Source organism: Crocodylus siamensis, chromosome 5 (genome assembly GCF_052110815.1).
Source record: "Crocodylus siamensis isolate JL-2025a chromosome 5, ASM5211081v1, whole genome shotgun sequence".
In the NCBI taxonomy this organism is placed as follows: domain Eukaryota; kingdom Metazoa; phylum Chordata; order Crocodylia; family Crocodylidae; genus Crocodylus; species Crocodylus siamensis.
In genome coordinates, this window is record NC_143399.1 from 141,909,938 (window position 1) to 141,926,708 (window position 16,771).

Here is a 16,771-nt window from a genome sequence, read left to right on the forward strand (position 1 = left end):
CTGTAGAGCTTGTCCTCTCCCCACCTCAGGAGGATATGGCATGACTCCCTACCCATGCAAATATTAGGAACCCGAGGTCCCCAGGGTGGACAGCATCAACAACAGGAGCATTGCTGAGCCTTCTGGGCTCCGCTAGGGCAGGCTGCCCCCGCCACAAGTGGCTCCTGTTTGGAGAAGCCCTCCCAGTTGCACACCCAAGGCAGCCAGTGGAAAACCCCACCAGTGCCTGGGGGGCGTCCAGCGTGCTCGGCGCTGCGCAGGTGACCGCTCCCTGGCCCCAAACAGCCGGCAACGCTCTGGGGGCTCCTTAAGACCGGTCACATCTGTCCTGCTCCGTCTCTGCCCCCCTCTCCCCGCCACGACCGCTACAGACACAGTTGCTGCCCCTTCAGCACCACGGACCCTCCCGCCCCTCCCCCACCCGCCCGCAGCGCCCCCGCTCGAACCGCGTCGTCTTCCCTGTTGCCACCCGCAGTGACGTCACCGGGCCTCCCTCGGCCCTTTCACTTTCCCCCCAGCCCGATTGGCTGGTGGCGCTCTGCTCTCGCTCGCCATTGGGTTGCCGGCGGCAGCGGGGGCGGGGCCGGCAGTGATGCCGGACTGGGGCAGCGCACTTATTGTCTGAGCGCGGCGCGGGGCCGCTCGGGCGCTGGGGGGGGGGGGGGCGAGCCGGCGCCTGGCGGGGGCGGGGCGGGCCCGGGAGGCCTCGCTGGAAGGGAGGGCGGTGGCGGCGGCGTTGCTGCTGCTGCTTTGTGCGGCCCCGAGCCCGGCCCGGGCTCTCCGGTCCCTCCTGCTGCCCGTGACGCGCCCGCAGCATGCGCTAGGAGCTGCGGGCCGGGCCGTGCGTGCGCGCGGGAGGGCGGGCGGCGGCCATTGCGCGCGCGCCGCTGTGAGGGCGAGCGCGGGGGGAGGGGCCGCGGCGGCGGCGGCGGCGTCTGGCTTCGGCCCTTGCAGCCGTGCTCGGGGCTGAGGCGACGGGCGGAAAATGGCCAAGTCCGGCGGCGGAGGCGGCGGCAGCGGGGGACTGACGTGGGTGGTGAGTGTGGGGCCGCCTCGTTCTTCCCCCGTTTCCCCCGTCCGCGGTGGAGGCCGCGGCATCCGCGGTGGGGGAGGGGCGGCGGCTGCGGGCCCGGGGAGAGCGGCAAATGGCTGCGCGCGGGACGGGGAGCGGGGCCTTGCGGGGGGCGGGAGGTATTGTCCCCTGCGGGTGGGAGAGGAGGAGAGCCCAGGCTCACCCCCGGGAGGGCGCCTGGCGGCTGTCGCCTCGCAGGCTCGGGGACGGCTGAAAGTTGCGGGGCACCGGCTGCAAGGACTCGGGATGGGCCGGCCGCGGCTTGCTTTCGAGGAGCTGAAAGGCCTTTGGCAGCCGCAGCAGGAGGGGGCGGAGGAGGGGTGCTATCCAGGCCTGTTCAACAATAGCTCGGCTTCTGGGTCTGGAAAGCCCCCAGGAGGGAGGAGACCTGTGGGGACCCGGTTCCCACGGCTGATCAATAATTCACCAGCAGGGCTGTTGCTCGGCCTGGAGTTCAGAGTCGGGTCACTTCCTTAATGTAGCTAACAAGAAGAAGCAGCCCCACAGTGGTTTAAAAAACAAAAAGGAACAACTTTATGAAATGGGTACTTGGGCACTGCCTCTGCTTTACTGTGTATTGAGTTCAGACCCTAGTCCTTCTACAAGATGCTTGTTGTTATAACTGCCCTCCCTTCCCTTCCCCCTGCCTGTCCAGCACTTCACACCTTCCAGCCCCGTTTTCATCAGAGGACTGGAGAAAATGGGGAGCACTGGGGATCCTTTTGGGGTGCTGCATGATAGAGTTGCTTTCTAACTTCTGCTCCGCTTTACATGAAGAACTTGCATGAAGTTTCTCATGTAAATAGCAAACTTTTCATGTTGAAAACTGTAAGTGCTAGTGGCTATTTCATTTAAAATAATGTCATCATCTAATGACATGTTTTTTTAATTATCCAATCTAGTCTTCAGTGATCTAGACTAGAGTAAGCAGTAGTGATGTGATGTGTGCATGTGCATGGCAAGGAAATACCTTAGCACAGAAACCAGAGAAGGGGCTATATTATTTTGATTGTCTACATTTTTTTTCCTTCTAAAAGAACCATAAAAATCACACTATATAGGACCAACCCTACAGTCTTGAGTCATGTAAGAAAGTCAGAAATAGTCTTCAGTTGTTGTTGTTGTTGTTTTTTTTTTTAAATATAGTATTTTTGTGTATTTAACCCTTTTTGGTCTTCTGCTTGGCTATATCTTCTGTGGCTTTTTTTTTAAAGCAGGATCAGTCAAATTCATAGTCATTGCCTTGCTTCAGGGAAAGAGTTGTGTGGGGTTTTTTTTGTTTTTTTTTTCCTCCCTTCCTAAAATTAAACCTGAAAATGAGGGATGGAGCCATACATCCCAAGTATAAATCCACTGCGCCATGGGTAGGTAGTGAAATTTACAATGTTGCAACTGAACAAAGTCTTTCTGTTGATCTTTTTCAGTTCTTAAAAGGATGATGTTACCAGTTTTAGGCATCTCTTATTATACTGCCTCCCCTTACAGATTTAGTTTCTCACCTCAGCATACAGATCTAGGGAGCTAGTATAAAGTTTTAACTGGACTCAGGACTTTGGTTTTCCCTCTTTGATGCTTTAAACACTGAAAATACAGCTGCCAGTAAACAGGCTACCAGAGGCACCTGTAGTGGATGAAGAAATGGGAGAATAATGCTAGGGCTTCTTTAGGGCTTTCTTAGTGTATCTCCATGCGTTCAGTGGTGATACATGAGGACCTTACCAAACCTTGCTACTTGGGCTGATTGTCCAGATAACTTTTCAGCTGGGTTCAGCCCTGCATGTATGCTTTTTTCTACAGTTGGGGTGTCTATTTAGGAAGGAGGAAAAGCTAAAATTATATACATGGCAAACATGCCTAATCCATTTCTGGTGTTGTGGCGCTTGTTCGGTTGGTCAAAATCAGTGAAAACCCTAAAGCAGTTGTTCTCAAGCTTTTTAGATTTAAGACAGCCCTTGGAAAATACCAGCTCTTAGCTTTTAATTTTTAATTTTTATTTTTTTACGACAGAAAAATTAGAGCAATTCTGTTGCAAAGAACTCAAAGACCACAATAAGTCAAAATATTTCAAATAGGAATCCACATCATCCAAAAATCTGGATTTATCTTGTGAATCATGTAGGTGTCTACACACCTAACAGTGCTTTTCTTGAACAGCAGTCTGTGATACCCTTAAAAGGATTTTATAGTGCCCTCGTTGAGAATCATTGTCCTGTAGGCTCAGCAACTGCCGTTGTAATAGAAAATCAAAATCTTGAACTGTCACAACAAACAAATAGCATCACTGCTTTAAAGTTTACAAGTGCTTTACAGACCATGCAAACAGTGCTTTGGAGAATCACTAGTGGTTTGCACTGACATCACTGCTAACTTAACTTTGGCAGTGGTTTAACCCAGGTCAATAGTAACCATCTGGTTACCAATTGATTATTTGATAGTTTGTTGAAAATGCATAGTCTTACAGTATTTTAGTTTGTGTGGCTTTTCCCTCCTTCAGTTAACCTGGTAATAAAGTAACAGAAATAAGTTTATTTAAACAAATATGCGTCTCTTCCCCCAGTTTTAACACCAGCTCATTCAAACTAGCAATCTAAATAAAAATAGAGGAACTCTGCATGTAGAAAAGTCAGAAAACCATTTCCTAGTTAAAAGTTGCTTACACTGAGACACTACTAGAGGTGACTGTTAACTGAACAATTGGTAGTCTTTACCACCAGGGAAGAAGTGCTGTAGAGTTGGACAAGATGGGTGTATTTTGCACCAAATTCAAGAACATCAACTTTTGGTCGCTCCTAGAAGGACAAAACAAAGCTAGATTTTGACATCTAAATTCTAGTAAACCAGGGTTCCTGTAGTTTGACTAGTAATGATTTTCAACTCCTGATTTTCAGTTATCCTCTGTGGGGCTGTAATACCCCAGGTATTTCTCTTAGGGCAGAAGTTTATCTACAAAGATTACTTGATTAAAAGACACTTAAAAAATAAATTGGTAGGGAAGTGTGAGAGAGCCATATAGAACTTCTTATGAGGGGAAAAAAATCATTAGAAGTATGGGTTGAATACTTAGTGTAATGTGAATTAGAGTGGTTATTTGAGAGATTATAGTTCAGGATTACTTGTCTGCAATTTACTAGTAGAACCTATGACAATCCTTTAAAAAAAAAATCAAGGATCAGTATTTTTCTATAGTTCAGTGTCCTTATGGATCGCATGTATTTTGAAGCTTGTTTATGTAATATTAAATTGATTTGTACATTCTAAACAAATTTCAATGCTAGTGGTTAGTTCAGTGTTCATATATGATTTCCAAACCATTTTTTCAAATGACGCTCCAGTAGAGGAAAAGTTTGAGTTAAATGGTTGACTGCATATTAAAAACAAACAGACAAAATCCCACATTTTGGTCAAATCTTAATTTTATACAGACTTGAAAAGATCATATTCAGCTTCCCTTGTTGGAGGTATTGGGAGTTAATATTAAAGCATCAGTTTGTAAACTTTGTTAGGAAGGGTGGCATGTAAATTGAATAAATAAATAAAACTAAATGCGTTTAAATTTCTAGCATGGCAATTTCTAAATTGGGAGAATTTTCTATTGGGAATACGGAACATTTCCTAAGCTTTTGTAAGTTGAGCCCCTTCTTCAAAAATATGAAATTAATCATACCTTCACCCATCCTATTTGTTAGGCTTATGCAAAATGAGCTGTTACTCAGTTTGTCTAGACAGTTCTATTTTGTCCTTATATACTGTGTACAGTTAACTGACTTACAAATTTATATTTGAAGTAAGCTTGTACCCAAGTCAACACACAAAACACGTCCATCAGGCTCCTTGCAAGCTGTGGAAGACCATGCTGTATTGTCTACGTTTTGTATTGCCTTCAAAGTTTTTTTCAACTGTGAGTGTTAACCTTAAATGAAAGCTGAGACTAGAAAATAACTGATCCTCTATTGTCTCCTTCATTCTCTTGCTTCTCCTTAAAGGGATTTGCCATACACTTTGGGAAATACTGAGCACATAGTATTTAAAAAATGAAGTATCAGTGGTGTTACTTGTAGTTTAAGCTGATATTCACAAGTATTAAAAATCCTTTAACCCTAGATCTGAGGACTACCTGAATGAAATACAGACAGATGAATGGGAAGCATACGTGCTGATTTAAGGCTTAAATGGATGTGAGTTCTGTTAATAGTCTATCAATGTGTCAACAGCTCAAAGATAACAAACCGTTGTTTAAATTTGATTTTATGCCATTAATGTTTATCAGTATTTTTAAGACACAGGCTTGAAACTGAAATCTAAATCTCGGTGTAAAAGCAGGTATCTGTTCTTGTGAATTAAGTTAGACTGGCCTTTTCCTTTGATAGTAGGCTTCAGAATCTCTATTGGAGAGAACTTGGTTTTAAATAGATCAGTTAGGACAAATTTACAGACTGAATAATCAACTGATTGGTCTTGTGTTGAAAATAAGGAGCTCTCTAAGTTTTGACCATATAAATTAGCTGTTTGCATTAAAGGAAGGAAAACAAACACCTTTGAGTGATGTCCGATAATCTCTACAGTTGTATCTTTCTGGAACTAACTTGCTGAGGACTTTCCACTAACTGCTCTTCTTTATCTTTAGTATTGCATTTTTTAATTTGTGTATTTTTTTTAAACATACATTTGCCTGCTGTCATTAATTCTCCTTTTCCCACCATTTCTGTGTTTTATCTTGCTTCCAGTTTTTTGGGACAGTTTGTTCTTCTTTTTGCCCCATAGGGCACTTACACATGCTCTGGGAGGCATGGCGGGGGTGGGTGATGCTCTTATTAAAAGTGTTGCCGTGCTGAAAAATGGTGGTGGGGCACTTTGAACTAAAGCTTGTTGCTACCATTTTTCAGTGCAGGGATGCTGATGCACATAATGCTAGAGGCTGCTGAAGCATGTTAATTTCCACACTCCAGCAGACTCGCTTCAATGCACTGGAATGCTCCCTGCGCCTGCATAGAACAAGAAGGTCTTAATCTGTTGGAGTTCTCCAAGTTCTGCTGTATTGCATTCACTAGACATGAAGTTCTTGAATCCATGCTGGTAGAATTCTTTCTTGAAGCAAATAGGAACACATCTGGACAAGTGACCTGTAATACCAACTTTTGCTTAAGTAAAAGGTCCCTTTTTTAAAAGCCCCAATCCTTGGGGTCATTTCTTTCAGACTCTATCTGGTGTAAATCCCCTTTAAGACTGCCCTAGCTGTGCCTTGGGGTCATAATTATTGTCTATAGCTGCTCCCATAGCCATGCCCATGCTAAGCCAACACTGGGTGCTTCAGGCCTCAAAACCCTTTTCTGGGCTTTGGCCTTCCTGGCTTCTCTTTCTCTGGCTGAGCCACCTCTGCCAAGATCCACTGCCTCAGGCTCTGGGCCCCAGCTCCGTACATCCTTGTCTCAAAGGAGCGCCCCTGACACCCTGCTCTGTGGCCTCCAGAGCACTTGGTCCTCTGGTGTTACATACAGAAAAGATAACTAGTACACAAAATTTTAACCCTCTGGTTTCAACTCATCCAGATCCTCTCAGGGCTATAAGAGTTGCGACAGTCGCCCAAGATACCCTTTTTCCTGGCAGCTAGCTCTGTCCCCAGCTCCTTCCCCTGCAGCCTGCAGGCATAGATTGCCAGCCCCAGCTCAGAGGCTAAGCTTGTATACAGTGCTGTCCTGTCCCTTCCAGTCGCCTAAATGCTGCCTTTAAAGATAGGCTCAGGGTTTCTGTTTAGCCTAAGGAACTTTTTGGAATCTCTTGCCCTGCAGCCCTCCATTGCTGTTTAACAGTCCCAGGCCTTGAGGTTTGGATTCCTGCTGGTGCTTGCTGCTGCAGTATTCTTCTCCTGTGGGCACAGGTCTTGTTGCCTTGGGGACACCACTTTTGCCTCCTGTTCCTCCTCTTCATGTAGTTAACAAGATTGGGGTTCCCTGTTAGAAATACTGAGGAGATGCAAAGCATCTATTGTTAGGAGAAAGTCTAGGTGTTTGCTTTATGAAGAGGGACCATTGCAGCTCTGAGTTGTAAGTTTGGGTCTGAAAGACTACATATTTCATAATAGATGGAAGAAGTATTCCAGTTTGGATGAATGTGTGGTGTGGTGACTAACTAGGCAAGTTACAATTGAACTTTAGAGACTGGATGTGTAGTATACCTAGGAAAACTGTCATGAAATATAAGGGAAGTTAGTAGAAGTATTATGGTTGTGGATACTTATCCTAGTGTCCCCACCCACATGTGATTATGCTGGCACACAATCATCAACAAGCAAATGTGGAGGAGTTGTATTTGCTCACATCAGTGTGGTGGGTGGAGCAAACTTCATCTTGGCTAGTAGTCTCTTGGGGTTTTTTTTGCTGTGCTTTTCTGAGTTGTTTAACAAGCAGTCAAGTGTCGTGCCAGTAATTAAATACATGTCTTGCATTCATGGTCAGCCTTAAGTTGCAACAAAACTACTTTCTCTCTTTTTTTTTTTTTCTAGTATATACAAACTGTCTTAAACGTCTGTGCTTGAAACTGTTTGAAATATTTATTTTCATAGATATTAGGGTCCGAAGGGACCAAATTATGTCATTGAGTCTGACCCCCTGCCCTGGGCAGGAAAGTGTTTGTCTTAAGTACCTCCAAGGAAGGGGATAGCACCACCTCCCTTGGAAATGTATTCTATATTTTGGCAACCCTCACTGTAAAGAATATTTCCCTGATGTCCAATCTAAATTGACTGTCCTTCAGTTTGTGGCCATTGTTTCGAATTACCCCAATGGGCGCCCTTATAAACTTTGTATCGCCTATTTCCTGCTGCTCTCCCCCCCATGAGTTTGTAACTTTTATGTCCTTAAGTTGCATAGCAGCACCAACTGTGCACAGAAGTTCTGGAAATAGTAGCCCAAGATCTTGAAATCAGTATTGATATCAGCTTTTGCAGTGATAGCAGCAACAGTGGTGTTCTGTTTCTTATAAAATAAAATAGATGTGCCCCATTTTGCTTAAATTGGGAAAGATTATTTGTAATAAAGTTTTGTATTTTTTAATTGTATTGCAATCAAAATGTGGTGTAGTTTTGTCATAGCCTCTGGTAAGCATGCAGTGACAACACTATCATCTGCTTTACAACTTTAATATTTATTTTGCATATCTTCAGAGTACAAAAAGAAGAATCTTGAAGTAAGACTTGATATTTGTAGAAACACATTAATTTGGAGTCTTCTAAAGCTTGTCTTATGCTAGCCCACTTTATGGAGTTAGCTCACATGGATATGTATTTGTCGCTACAAACTGAAAGCCTATTAAGTGGGTGTTCTGCTTGGTCAATAAATTTTGTAATATAAACTAACAGGCAAGCAGTATGTGTTTTCTGTAAATGGATTTAAAAGACAGTAAAAGCTAGAACTGGTAGAAGTCAATTTTGGAGACTTCCTCACCAACTTCCATGTGTATAAATAGGGTCAGGCTTTGGAGGAATATATTTAATCGGTAGAGCCCAACTAAACTTCCAACTGCCTCAGACAGTGAAATAAAATACATTTTATTTTAATTGTGGAGTATTTGTGTTCCATATGCAATTTTTTTTTTTTATCTCCTTACTAATGTTTACCCTCATTCTTATGTCTCTGGGTTGTTTCAAACTCATACATTCAAAACAATCTGGGATCTTGTCTCGTGGCATGTGTGCCAGAATTGGGACCAGAGTTAGGTTGGTTAAGTCTGTGAAGATACTACATGTGAATTTCACATTCATTGTGCAGAACTATGCCAACACTTTTTAAACTGAGAACACTTTAAACTTTTAGAACACTAGATTTGTATTTACTATTAATCTGAAGATTGGACAACATTTCTGTAGATATCAAATACCAGTTTCTTTGCATTTTTTTAAAATGGTTTCATAGTTTCATAGTTTGTAGGGTCGGAAGGGACCTGAGCAGATCATCTAGTCCGACCCCCTGCCATGGCAGGAAAGAACACTGGGGTCAAATGACCCCAGCAAGATGTTCATCTAACCTCCTCTTAAACACCCCCAGGGTAGGAGCCTGTACCACTTCTCTTGGAAGCTGGTTCCAGACCCTAGCCGCCCTGACTGTGAAGTAGCGCCTCCTGATATCTAACCTAAATCTACCCTCTGCCAGCTTGTGACCGTTATTCCTGGTCACTCCTGGCGGTGCTTGGGGAAACAGTGACTTCCCCAATGCCTGCTGATCCACCCTGACTAGTTTATAACAGGCCACAAGATCCCCCCTCAGCCTTCTCTTTTGGAGGCTGAACAGGTTCAGGTCCCGCAGCCTGTCCTCATAGGGCTTGCCCTGTTGTCCCCTGATCATACGAGTGGCCCTCCTCTGGACCCTCTCCATGCTGTCGACATCCCTCTTGAAGTGCGGCGCCCAGAATTGGATGCAGTACTCCAGCTGCGGTCTGACCAGTGCTGCATAGAGGGGGAGGATCACCTCCTTGGACCTGCTCGAGATGCATCTGTGGATGCATGCCAAGGTGCGGTTGGCCTTCCTAACTGCCTCTCCACGCTGCCGGCCCATGTTCATCTTGGAGTTAGTGATGACTCCTAGATCCCTTTCCGCCTCCGTGCCGATAAGAGGGGAGTTCCCCAACCTGTAGGTATGGTGCCGGTTGTTCCTCCCGAGGTGCATCACCTTGCACTTGTCTGTGTTGAAACCCATCTTATTCTCGTCCGCCCACCCTTGTAACCTGTCGAGGTCTGATTGTAGCCTGTTGCATCCTTCCAGTGTACCCACGTGTTAAATTCTACCAGCAAGTTTTGCTATACTAGCTAATTATGGCTATTCATGATCACATTGTATCAACGAAAGATGTGACACTAGGTGGGCATCTTAGCTGCGTGTTCCTGCTTTGTAGGGTTCAAGTCAAAGGGTAGGAAAATTTTTGTTGTGTATTGTGGGATGCTGCAGAATCCACATACCCTGCACATGTGTATCACAGAATCATTTCTCGGCCTCTTGCGGGTTCAGATCAAGTGTAGTAGTATATAATGCATCAAATGCCCTCGTGGAAACCATGTAGGTAAAACCAGAAACCACAATAAACTCTCAGGAAAAAATAAGACAAAAAAAAATATGAAGGACAGATATGAACAATGATAGGAAACCACTTTTTCATGGAACACTTGCTCCTTTTCTGACCGTACAATCATTGTGTTCAAAGGAGGCTACAAAATACCTTCAAATTATGGACCTGGCAACAGAAATTTACAACCTTTCTGTGCACTAAACATATAGACTAAACACAAACAACACTTACAGATCAATAGTTTCCTAACTACTTTCTGCTAATCTCCCTACACTTCACAGGTAATGGTCCTCTTCCTTCTTGAATGGTCCTGCTCTTGCACTAATTAGATTACAAGACAAAAGTACATAATAGGCACTCTTTCCTGATTAACATTTCTTTGCTCCTAGTTCACAGTCCTCCTCCATTCCTTCAAGCAGGCCATTTTTTACATATAGAGTATTACATGCTACTGCTTGCAGTTTAGCTCAGGCAGTATATGTTTCCTTCTCAGGTCTGTGGAAAGTTTCTACCAAAGATCTTTTCTCCCATAGCTGATCCAATAAAAGATATCACAAAAGAACCCTTGCGTATCTGAAAGCAAAATGTAACAGCATGCATAAGGGTGGAGCTGATACAGTGCAGATTTGCATAGTCAGCTATCACCTCTTCAGGTGAGAGGAGAGACTTTCTTTACACACTCCCCCTAATGGTGCAAGTGGTCAAAACTAAGAGCAGCCATGTTAAGTTGGAAGACTCTCTTTCTCATGTCATATACAAGAGAGAAAAACAGGATAATTTTACGTTCCAGCATATCAAGAAAGCTGTTATCTATAGCTAAATCCTCAGATGCTGTCATATGGTCTCTGAGGAGTTGCTCATGGCTTCTACCTTGCCAGTCTCAGAATTGCCTTTGTCCAGCAAGGATGCTGTACTAGGAAAAATAGGTTTTATGGTAAATGTGACATCTGAATACTCTGAAACACTCCTGCAATACAAAAGTCCCCACTGACTGTATCCTTCTGGATGTCACATGCCACTTCACAGTGGAACTTTTATTAAAATAAGCTATTACAATTTATATGTGAAGAGGTTCAAATGTTGAAGGAAATAGTTGCAAAACACCATTTCTTCTCTTTGGGTTTCAAACAATACTTCCTCCACTTATTTTAACATATGCATAGGTCTGGAAACAAACTATAGAATATCAAAAATCAAACTTGCCACAGAGATTTTATTTGTTTATTTTTTTCAGAGTTTTTATAACTTGTCTGGCCTTGGTTCCACAGATGATACCATCTCTTATCTTGGGAATGGTCTTTTACGTAATTGTGCCTGAATGTCTGTAAGGCCTGTTCTTCTTACTTGATCTGTAACTGCTTCTGATTTAAAATCTTTTATTATTTTGCCTTTTTCAAGTTTATTTCTGACTTCCCTTTTTAAGTCACAGTTATCCAACTGGTGGTCCATAGGCCACATGTGGCTCACAGAGGGTTAATATATGGCTGGGTTGGGGAAAATATGGCCTGTGGGCTGGATTCGGCCCTCAAGGTTATTCTATCTGGGCCATGGGGCCCCTAGAAAATTTAGAAAATTAGTATTTCTCTGTCTTTGGTTCCTGTCAAAAATGACAGGAAGCAGGGTCAGTAGGACCCAGGGGAAACCTGGTAGGCTCCTGCAAGTGCAGGCCCCCCCTGGGCCCGCCCCCTCCAGTCAAAAGCCCCAGCAGGGGCTTATGGCCTGGGACCATGTGGCTGCCCCACACCGGAACTTCGGGTAAGGGGTGGGGGGGGAAGGGCAGGGAAGGAGCCTGGGGAAAAGTGGCCCCTCGCCTGCCCCATGGCCGGCACTCCCTGCTGCAGCTGCTCATGACCTGTGCGGGGCTGTCCTGAGCAGACACAAGCGGGGGTGGGGGCAGGGCCGCTTTTCTGGTGCTCAACACCAGCTTGTAACCCACCCCCACTGCCAGCCTGGGCTCTGCGTTGTCTCTGGGCTCGCTGTTGGGGCTGCAGCACTGTGGCCCCCCAACTTGCCGTGCCGGGCAGTGTTTCCTGCTGTTCCCTGCCCAGAGCTCACGCGCTGGGCAGCACAGAGGTGGTGGTGGCAAACGCTGCCCGGGGCAGCAAGTAAAGGGGCTGCAGCTGCTGCTGCCATGCAGAGTCCTGACGGGCAAGCCCAGAGCAGGGCCCAGGGTGACAGCTGGGGTGGGTTACAAGCTGGTGCTGAGTATGGGAAAGGCGGCCCCTGCCCCACCCCGTGCCCGGCGCCACTTGCAGCCTGCGTGGGGCTGCTTGTGCATGCTTAAAACAAAATGAGGGCAGGGGGTACATGGCAGGATGCCCTGCTTGTGCCCCTTGCCCCCCAGCCCTGCTGTCCCTTACCCCCACCCAAAGCCCCTACCCCCCAGCCCAGGCTCTGTAGCTGTCAGCAGCTACCCAGAACCTGGGCCAGCTGCAAACATCTGCTGCCTCTCTGCTCAGGACAGCCCCGTGTGGGCTGCGAGCAGCTGCACCAGGGAGTGCCAGCCACGAAGCAGGTGATGGGCCACTTTTCCCCATGCTCAGCATCAGCTTGTTCCCTGCCATGGAGTGGGATGTCGGGGCTGCAGGCTGCCCCCACCTGTACCGCCGGGCAGGAGGGGCACTGGGATGTCTCAGGGCCAGCGCCGGCAGGACCCAGGGCAGGGTGACAGGAGTACAGGGTCCTGGCCTGCAGAGGCTCTATGGAGCTGAGCCAGCTTCCCCTTCTCCCTGCTGGTGCAGCCCAACCCTGCTCCACAGACCCCTGCCAGCCTGTGCCCTGCTTTGGGCCCTACCAGTGCTGGCCCTGAGACATTGGTCCCAAGATAGTGACTGGGGGCGTGGGGCATCTGTGAAGGGGCTACCCATGCGGCCCTCGACATCTTGCTAAAAGTGGGTAAGCGGTCCTCCACCCAAAATAATTGCCCGCCCCTGGCATATAGCCTGTGGGCAGCTCTCTGGTTGCCACTCCCCCATGTCCTTGATCCTGCTGAGGCATCCAGCTTCTTCCTCCATTGCCCATCTTCCTACCACTGATCCTGGAGATGGAGTGGATCAGCAGGAGGGGTACCTGAGCTATGTGCAACAGGAGCCAGGCCACCTGCATTTCAGTTAGGCAGTATTTGTGGCAGGGAGGGCAGGGGGCTGCTGTACATGCATTGGTTATGGGGAGCTGAGCTGGTTGCCCACACAATGCAGGTGGCACCCAGGCATCTTCCCTGTGTCAAGTGGCCACCATGACCACAGTCCTGTGTGGCATGTGGTGTTCAGTTGCCTGGAAGTTGGGCAGCCCTGCTTAAAGTGACCACTTCGTTTAATGCTGTTAATAAAACATAATTGTTCTAAATGATATTTAGTATGAAGAAAGGGATTTTGTGGCTGGAAACTTGTTTAACATCTCTCCCAACTCTTAAAATTGGTCCCATAGATAATATTGCCAGACAAATCTTACTTTCTAGATAAGGAAAGCTTTCTTGAGCTAATTGTAAATATCTAGATGACACTGTGGTTTCCTGATGAGCTGTACCAAGTTCCTGGGCAGATTTTTGTATACTGTCTTTTATATTTCTTGTCAAGTTTTTTGATTTCATATACATGAAGAGAGCAAGTGGATTATAGCTGATAAAAGGAATAAATAAAACATTTTGTGTGGTAAAAGTTCACTGTAAAGAATTTGAATCCCAAGCTATCAGGAAGATACCAATTTGCTTTTGGGAATGTGTTCAATGAGTTTAACTGCTGGGGGAGCAGAGGAAATGGACCAAAGCTGCCACTTCTGGGGGGAAAAAAAAAAAAAGACCTACAACCTCTGCTAGTGCTTAGTCAATGCTGTGCCACTCCCCCTTAACTTTGGTAGGTGCTGCAGGGGATTTATTGCCACTGAAGTTGCACTGTCTTCCCTAAAGAGCAGAATTTTTGCTAGCAGAAGCTGTCTTGTGCTGGCAGAGCTGTCCCCCACACTGGTCATGTTGATGGCATAGCTCGCTGTATTGGCTGCAGGATGCAATTTCTTTCCTTCCCTGCAAACACTTAGTCAGTGGTATTCTCATGCTACTGTAATGTAGATTAGGATCAAGGGCATCTACATGGCATATCATCTCTCGTGTCTTGCAGACAACTGAGCAAGTTGTCTAGGACATTGGAAGCAGTATATCCATACCCCATGTGGAGTGCCAGTGGATAAGCCCTCTGCTCGGAGCTTCAGGTATCTTTGCAAGGTACTGTACTGTATGTTTACACAGTATACAGGTACCTCATTTTATGTTGTAAATTAAAGTCTGTAGCACTATTTCCAAGGGAGTATGTATGGCTTCAGTCTGAAAATCTGATGAAATATCTAGTCAAGCAAAGGATTTATCTGAATGGAGATGGCCTTTTCAGTGTAAGGAGAAGCTTTTCTTTACTCCTTGGTTGCTCCGTTACAACTTTATAGAAAAGATTCCAAATGTTATTGCTTTTGTCTTTAGGTACCTGTCACAGTAGTCTTCCTTGTCAGCATCTTGTTTGACCCCATACAAATCATGGTCTCATAATTTGAGGAGGCCCTACAAATCCAACGAACAGTGGGCTGGCTCACTTTTATGTTGCCTGGCACTTTAATCAGTGAAACCATAAATTTTCTGAGGTACCCAAGAGCTCTTAGCATAGCAGTCAATTTCATTCCTCCTTCATGGATCGTTGATCCCAGTACCCAGTAGCATACTATGGAATTACTGTAGCCGTGGAAGTCACATGGTGACCTAATCTAATTCCATGGCACCTCCCAGTTCATTTTTTTTCCACCCCTTGAAAATTGTGGACTTCCAGTGGCTTCTCACCTTCCTAAAAGGAATGGTTTAGAGCTCTTCATTTTCAGAGTTTATATCTGTACTACCGTCAATATAATTAGTGTTTCAGAGATCAACTTACTTCATGTGAACTGGTATTAGTAATACAAAGCTGTTTGAGTTCAAAGATACATAAAAAGTGAAGATCATGACAATGATGATACAGATTCACCAGCCTGAAAGTGCAAGTTAAGTAGCAAGAACGCACAAAAATAAAAGGGATCAATTATAGTAAGATATATATAGGATATATACTCCACTTCCTGGAGTAATTTATTTTCTCCACCAATCTATCATGAGGGCTGTATCATATGGTAAAGATGAATGTGGAAGGCAAAAGGCTAGCAGGAGCATGAGAGTAGAGGAATCTAGGTGATGAGCAGTGTTGGGTGGTGAGAATTGGCAGTAAAGGAGGACCTGTGTATAGGCAAAAATCTCTCATCATGGGCGCCTCTATCTGACCCCCCACCTTCTCCACAGACTTACTGGCACAGCGCTGCTCTACTTGCAGCTGGACTGTGTTTCTGACCATATGCATGCTGTGGTCATTTGTGTGTCTGTGTGCACACCCCGCCCTGCTAGTTGCAGCTGCTGGGAGTCTGTACCTGGGTTGCCCTGCAGTCCTCTGTGTTAATTGCACACGTTAACTGTGTTTAACTGACAGCCCTAATTCTAACCATCTATTCCTTTTCATCGTCCCTGGGAAGATATAGAAAAGGTGATTTTATGCAACATCTTAGAAGTCCAGTACTTTTCAAGTCTTTCTCTAGCTGCTGTAAGTGGCTGCTGTGCCTTGTCACCACTTCCACTACCTCCCTGTAACAGTTTGTCAAGGAATGACATGAAGGGCAGTCCAGATCAAGAAGAACAAGCAGGCCAAAAAGTCAGTGGTCCACCATTTCCTGTTTTCTAACTTGCTAGCCTCAGTTTGAGAGAGATGTTTTTTGTCTACCTGTCCAAATGCAATTTAGACTTACTGTTAAAGGTTTTCTTCTGTCGTGGTTACAGTCTAAGTATTTCTAACGGAAGTTCTTTTTTTTGGCGAGGATGCCACCCTTTTAAATACAGGTTCTTCTTGGGCAGCTGGGTTTAATCAGATCTTAGCTCTGCCTTCCATGGGAATGTCTGTGCCTAAAAGACAGCATTAACTCTTCAGCAAAGATGTCTGACACCCTTCACATGCTTTCACAAACAATACACATGTTTGGAGTTGGTGTTGGAAATGTGGTCCCCAACATCATTAATCACCACCCGCTCGCAAATAAAACCCCCCACAGCCTACGGGGCATCTTCTTGGGGAAAAAAAGACAATGCGGCACAAATCTGTTTCATGTCTTTGTCTTGAATTTAGTGTGCCAATTCTCTTATTGGTACATTGACAAACTTAAATGAAAGCTAAGGCAATTCTGTGTCATTGGAAAAGTAGATTTACAATCCTGGCTCCTACCAGATATAACAAAAAGAAAAATAGACAGCTTGAAGTAGTGATGTTGGAGATGGTACAAAAAGACCATCAGTTCTTTAGTGTGGGGGATTATCTTTTTTTTGTGCGTCTCTGGAATGCCTGTCAGAATCTGGTTCTGATCCGTAACTAAGGCTCCAGTGCCCAATGAGCTGCCAGCTACCACCTGATGATAATGTTGCTTTGTAGATTGCAGCTGGAAAAAAACATCAGATGTTGATAAGAGATCAGTGCCCATCTTGAATTGCCTTAAATCAGTGATGTTCAGCTTCTAGTCCATGGGTCAGATCTGGCTTCTAAAGTGACTGGATCCAGCCCACAGCACAGGAAATCAATAGCAGGCAGCCCAGCCTGCTCA

At 45.5% G+C, this 16,771-nt stretch overlaps 1 protein-coding gene across 4 annotated transcripts in view; it reads left to right on the forward strand.

The window, feature by feature from the left end:
- The first annotated feature begins 692 nt into the window (after positions 1 to 692).
- The window catches only part of TOP2B (DNA topoisomerase II beta), an 86,951-nt gene continuing 70,872 nt past the window's right edge, over positions 693 to 16,771 (forward strand). For 3 of the 4 annotated variants that reach the window (XM_090046507.1, XM_090046508.1, XM_090046511.1), the window contains exon 1: positions 693 to 1,036. In XM_090046507.1, the coding sequence (XP_089902633.1) occupies positions 986 to 1,036 (51 nt within the window). In that variant the 5' untranslated portion in view covers positions 693 to 985. Of the gene's footprint in view, positions 1,037 to 5,173; positions 5,248 to 16,771 lie in introns of all 4 variants that reach the window. The other variant, XM_090046509.1, reaches the window with a different exon arrangement.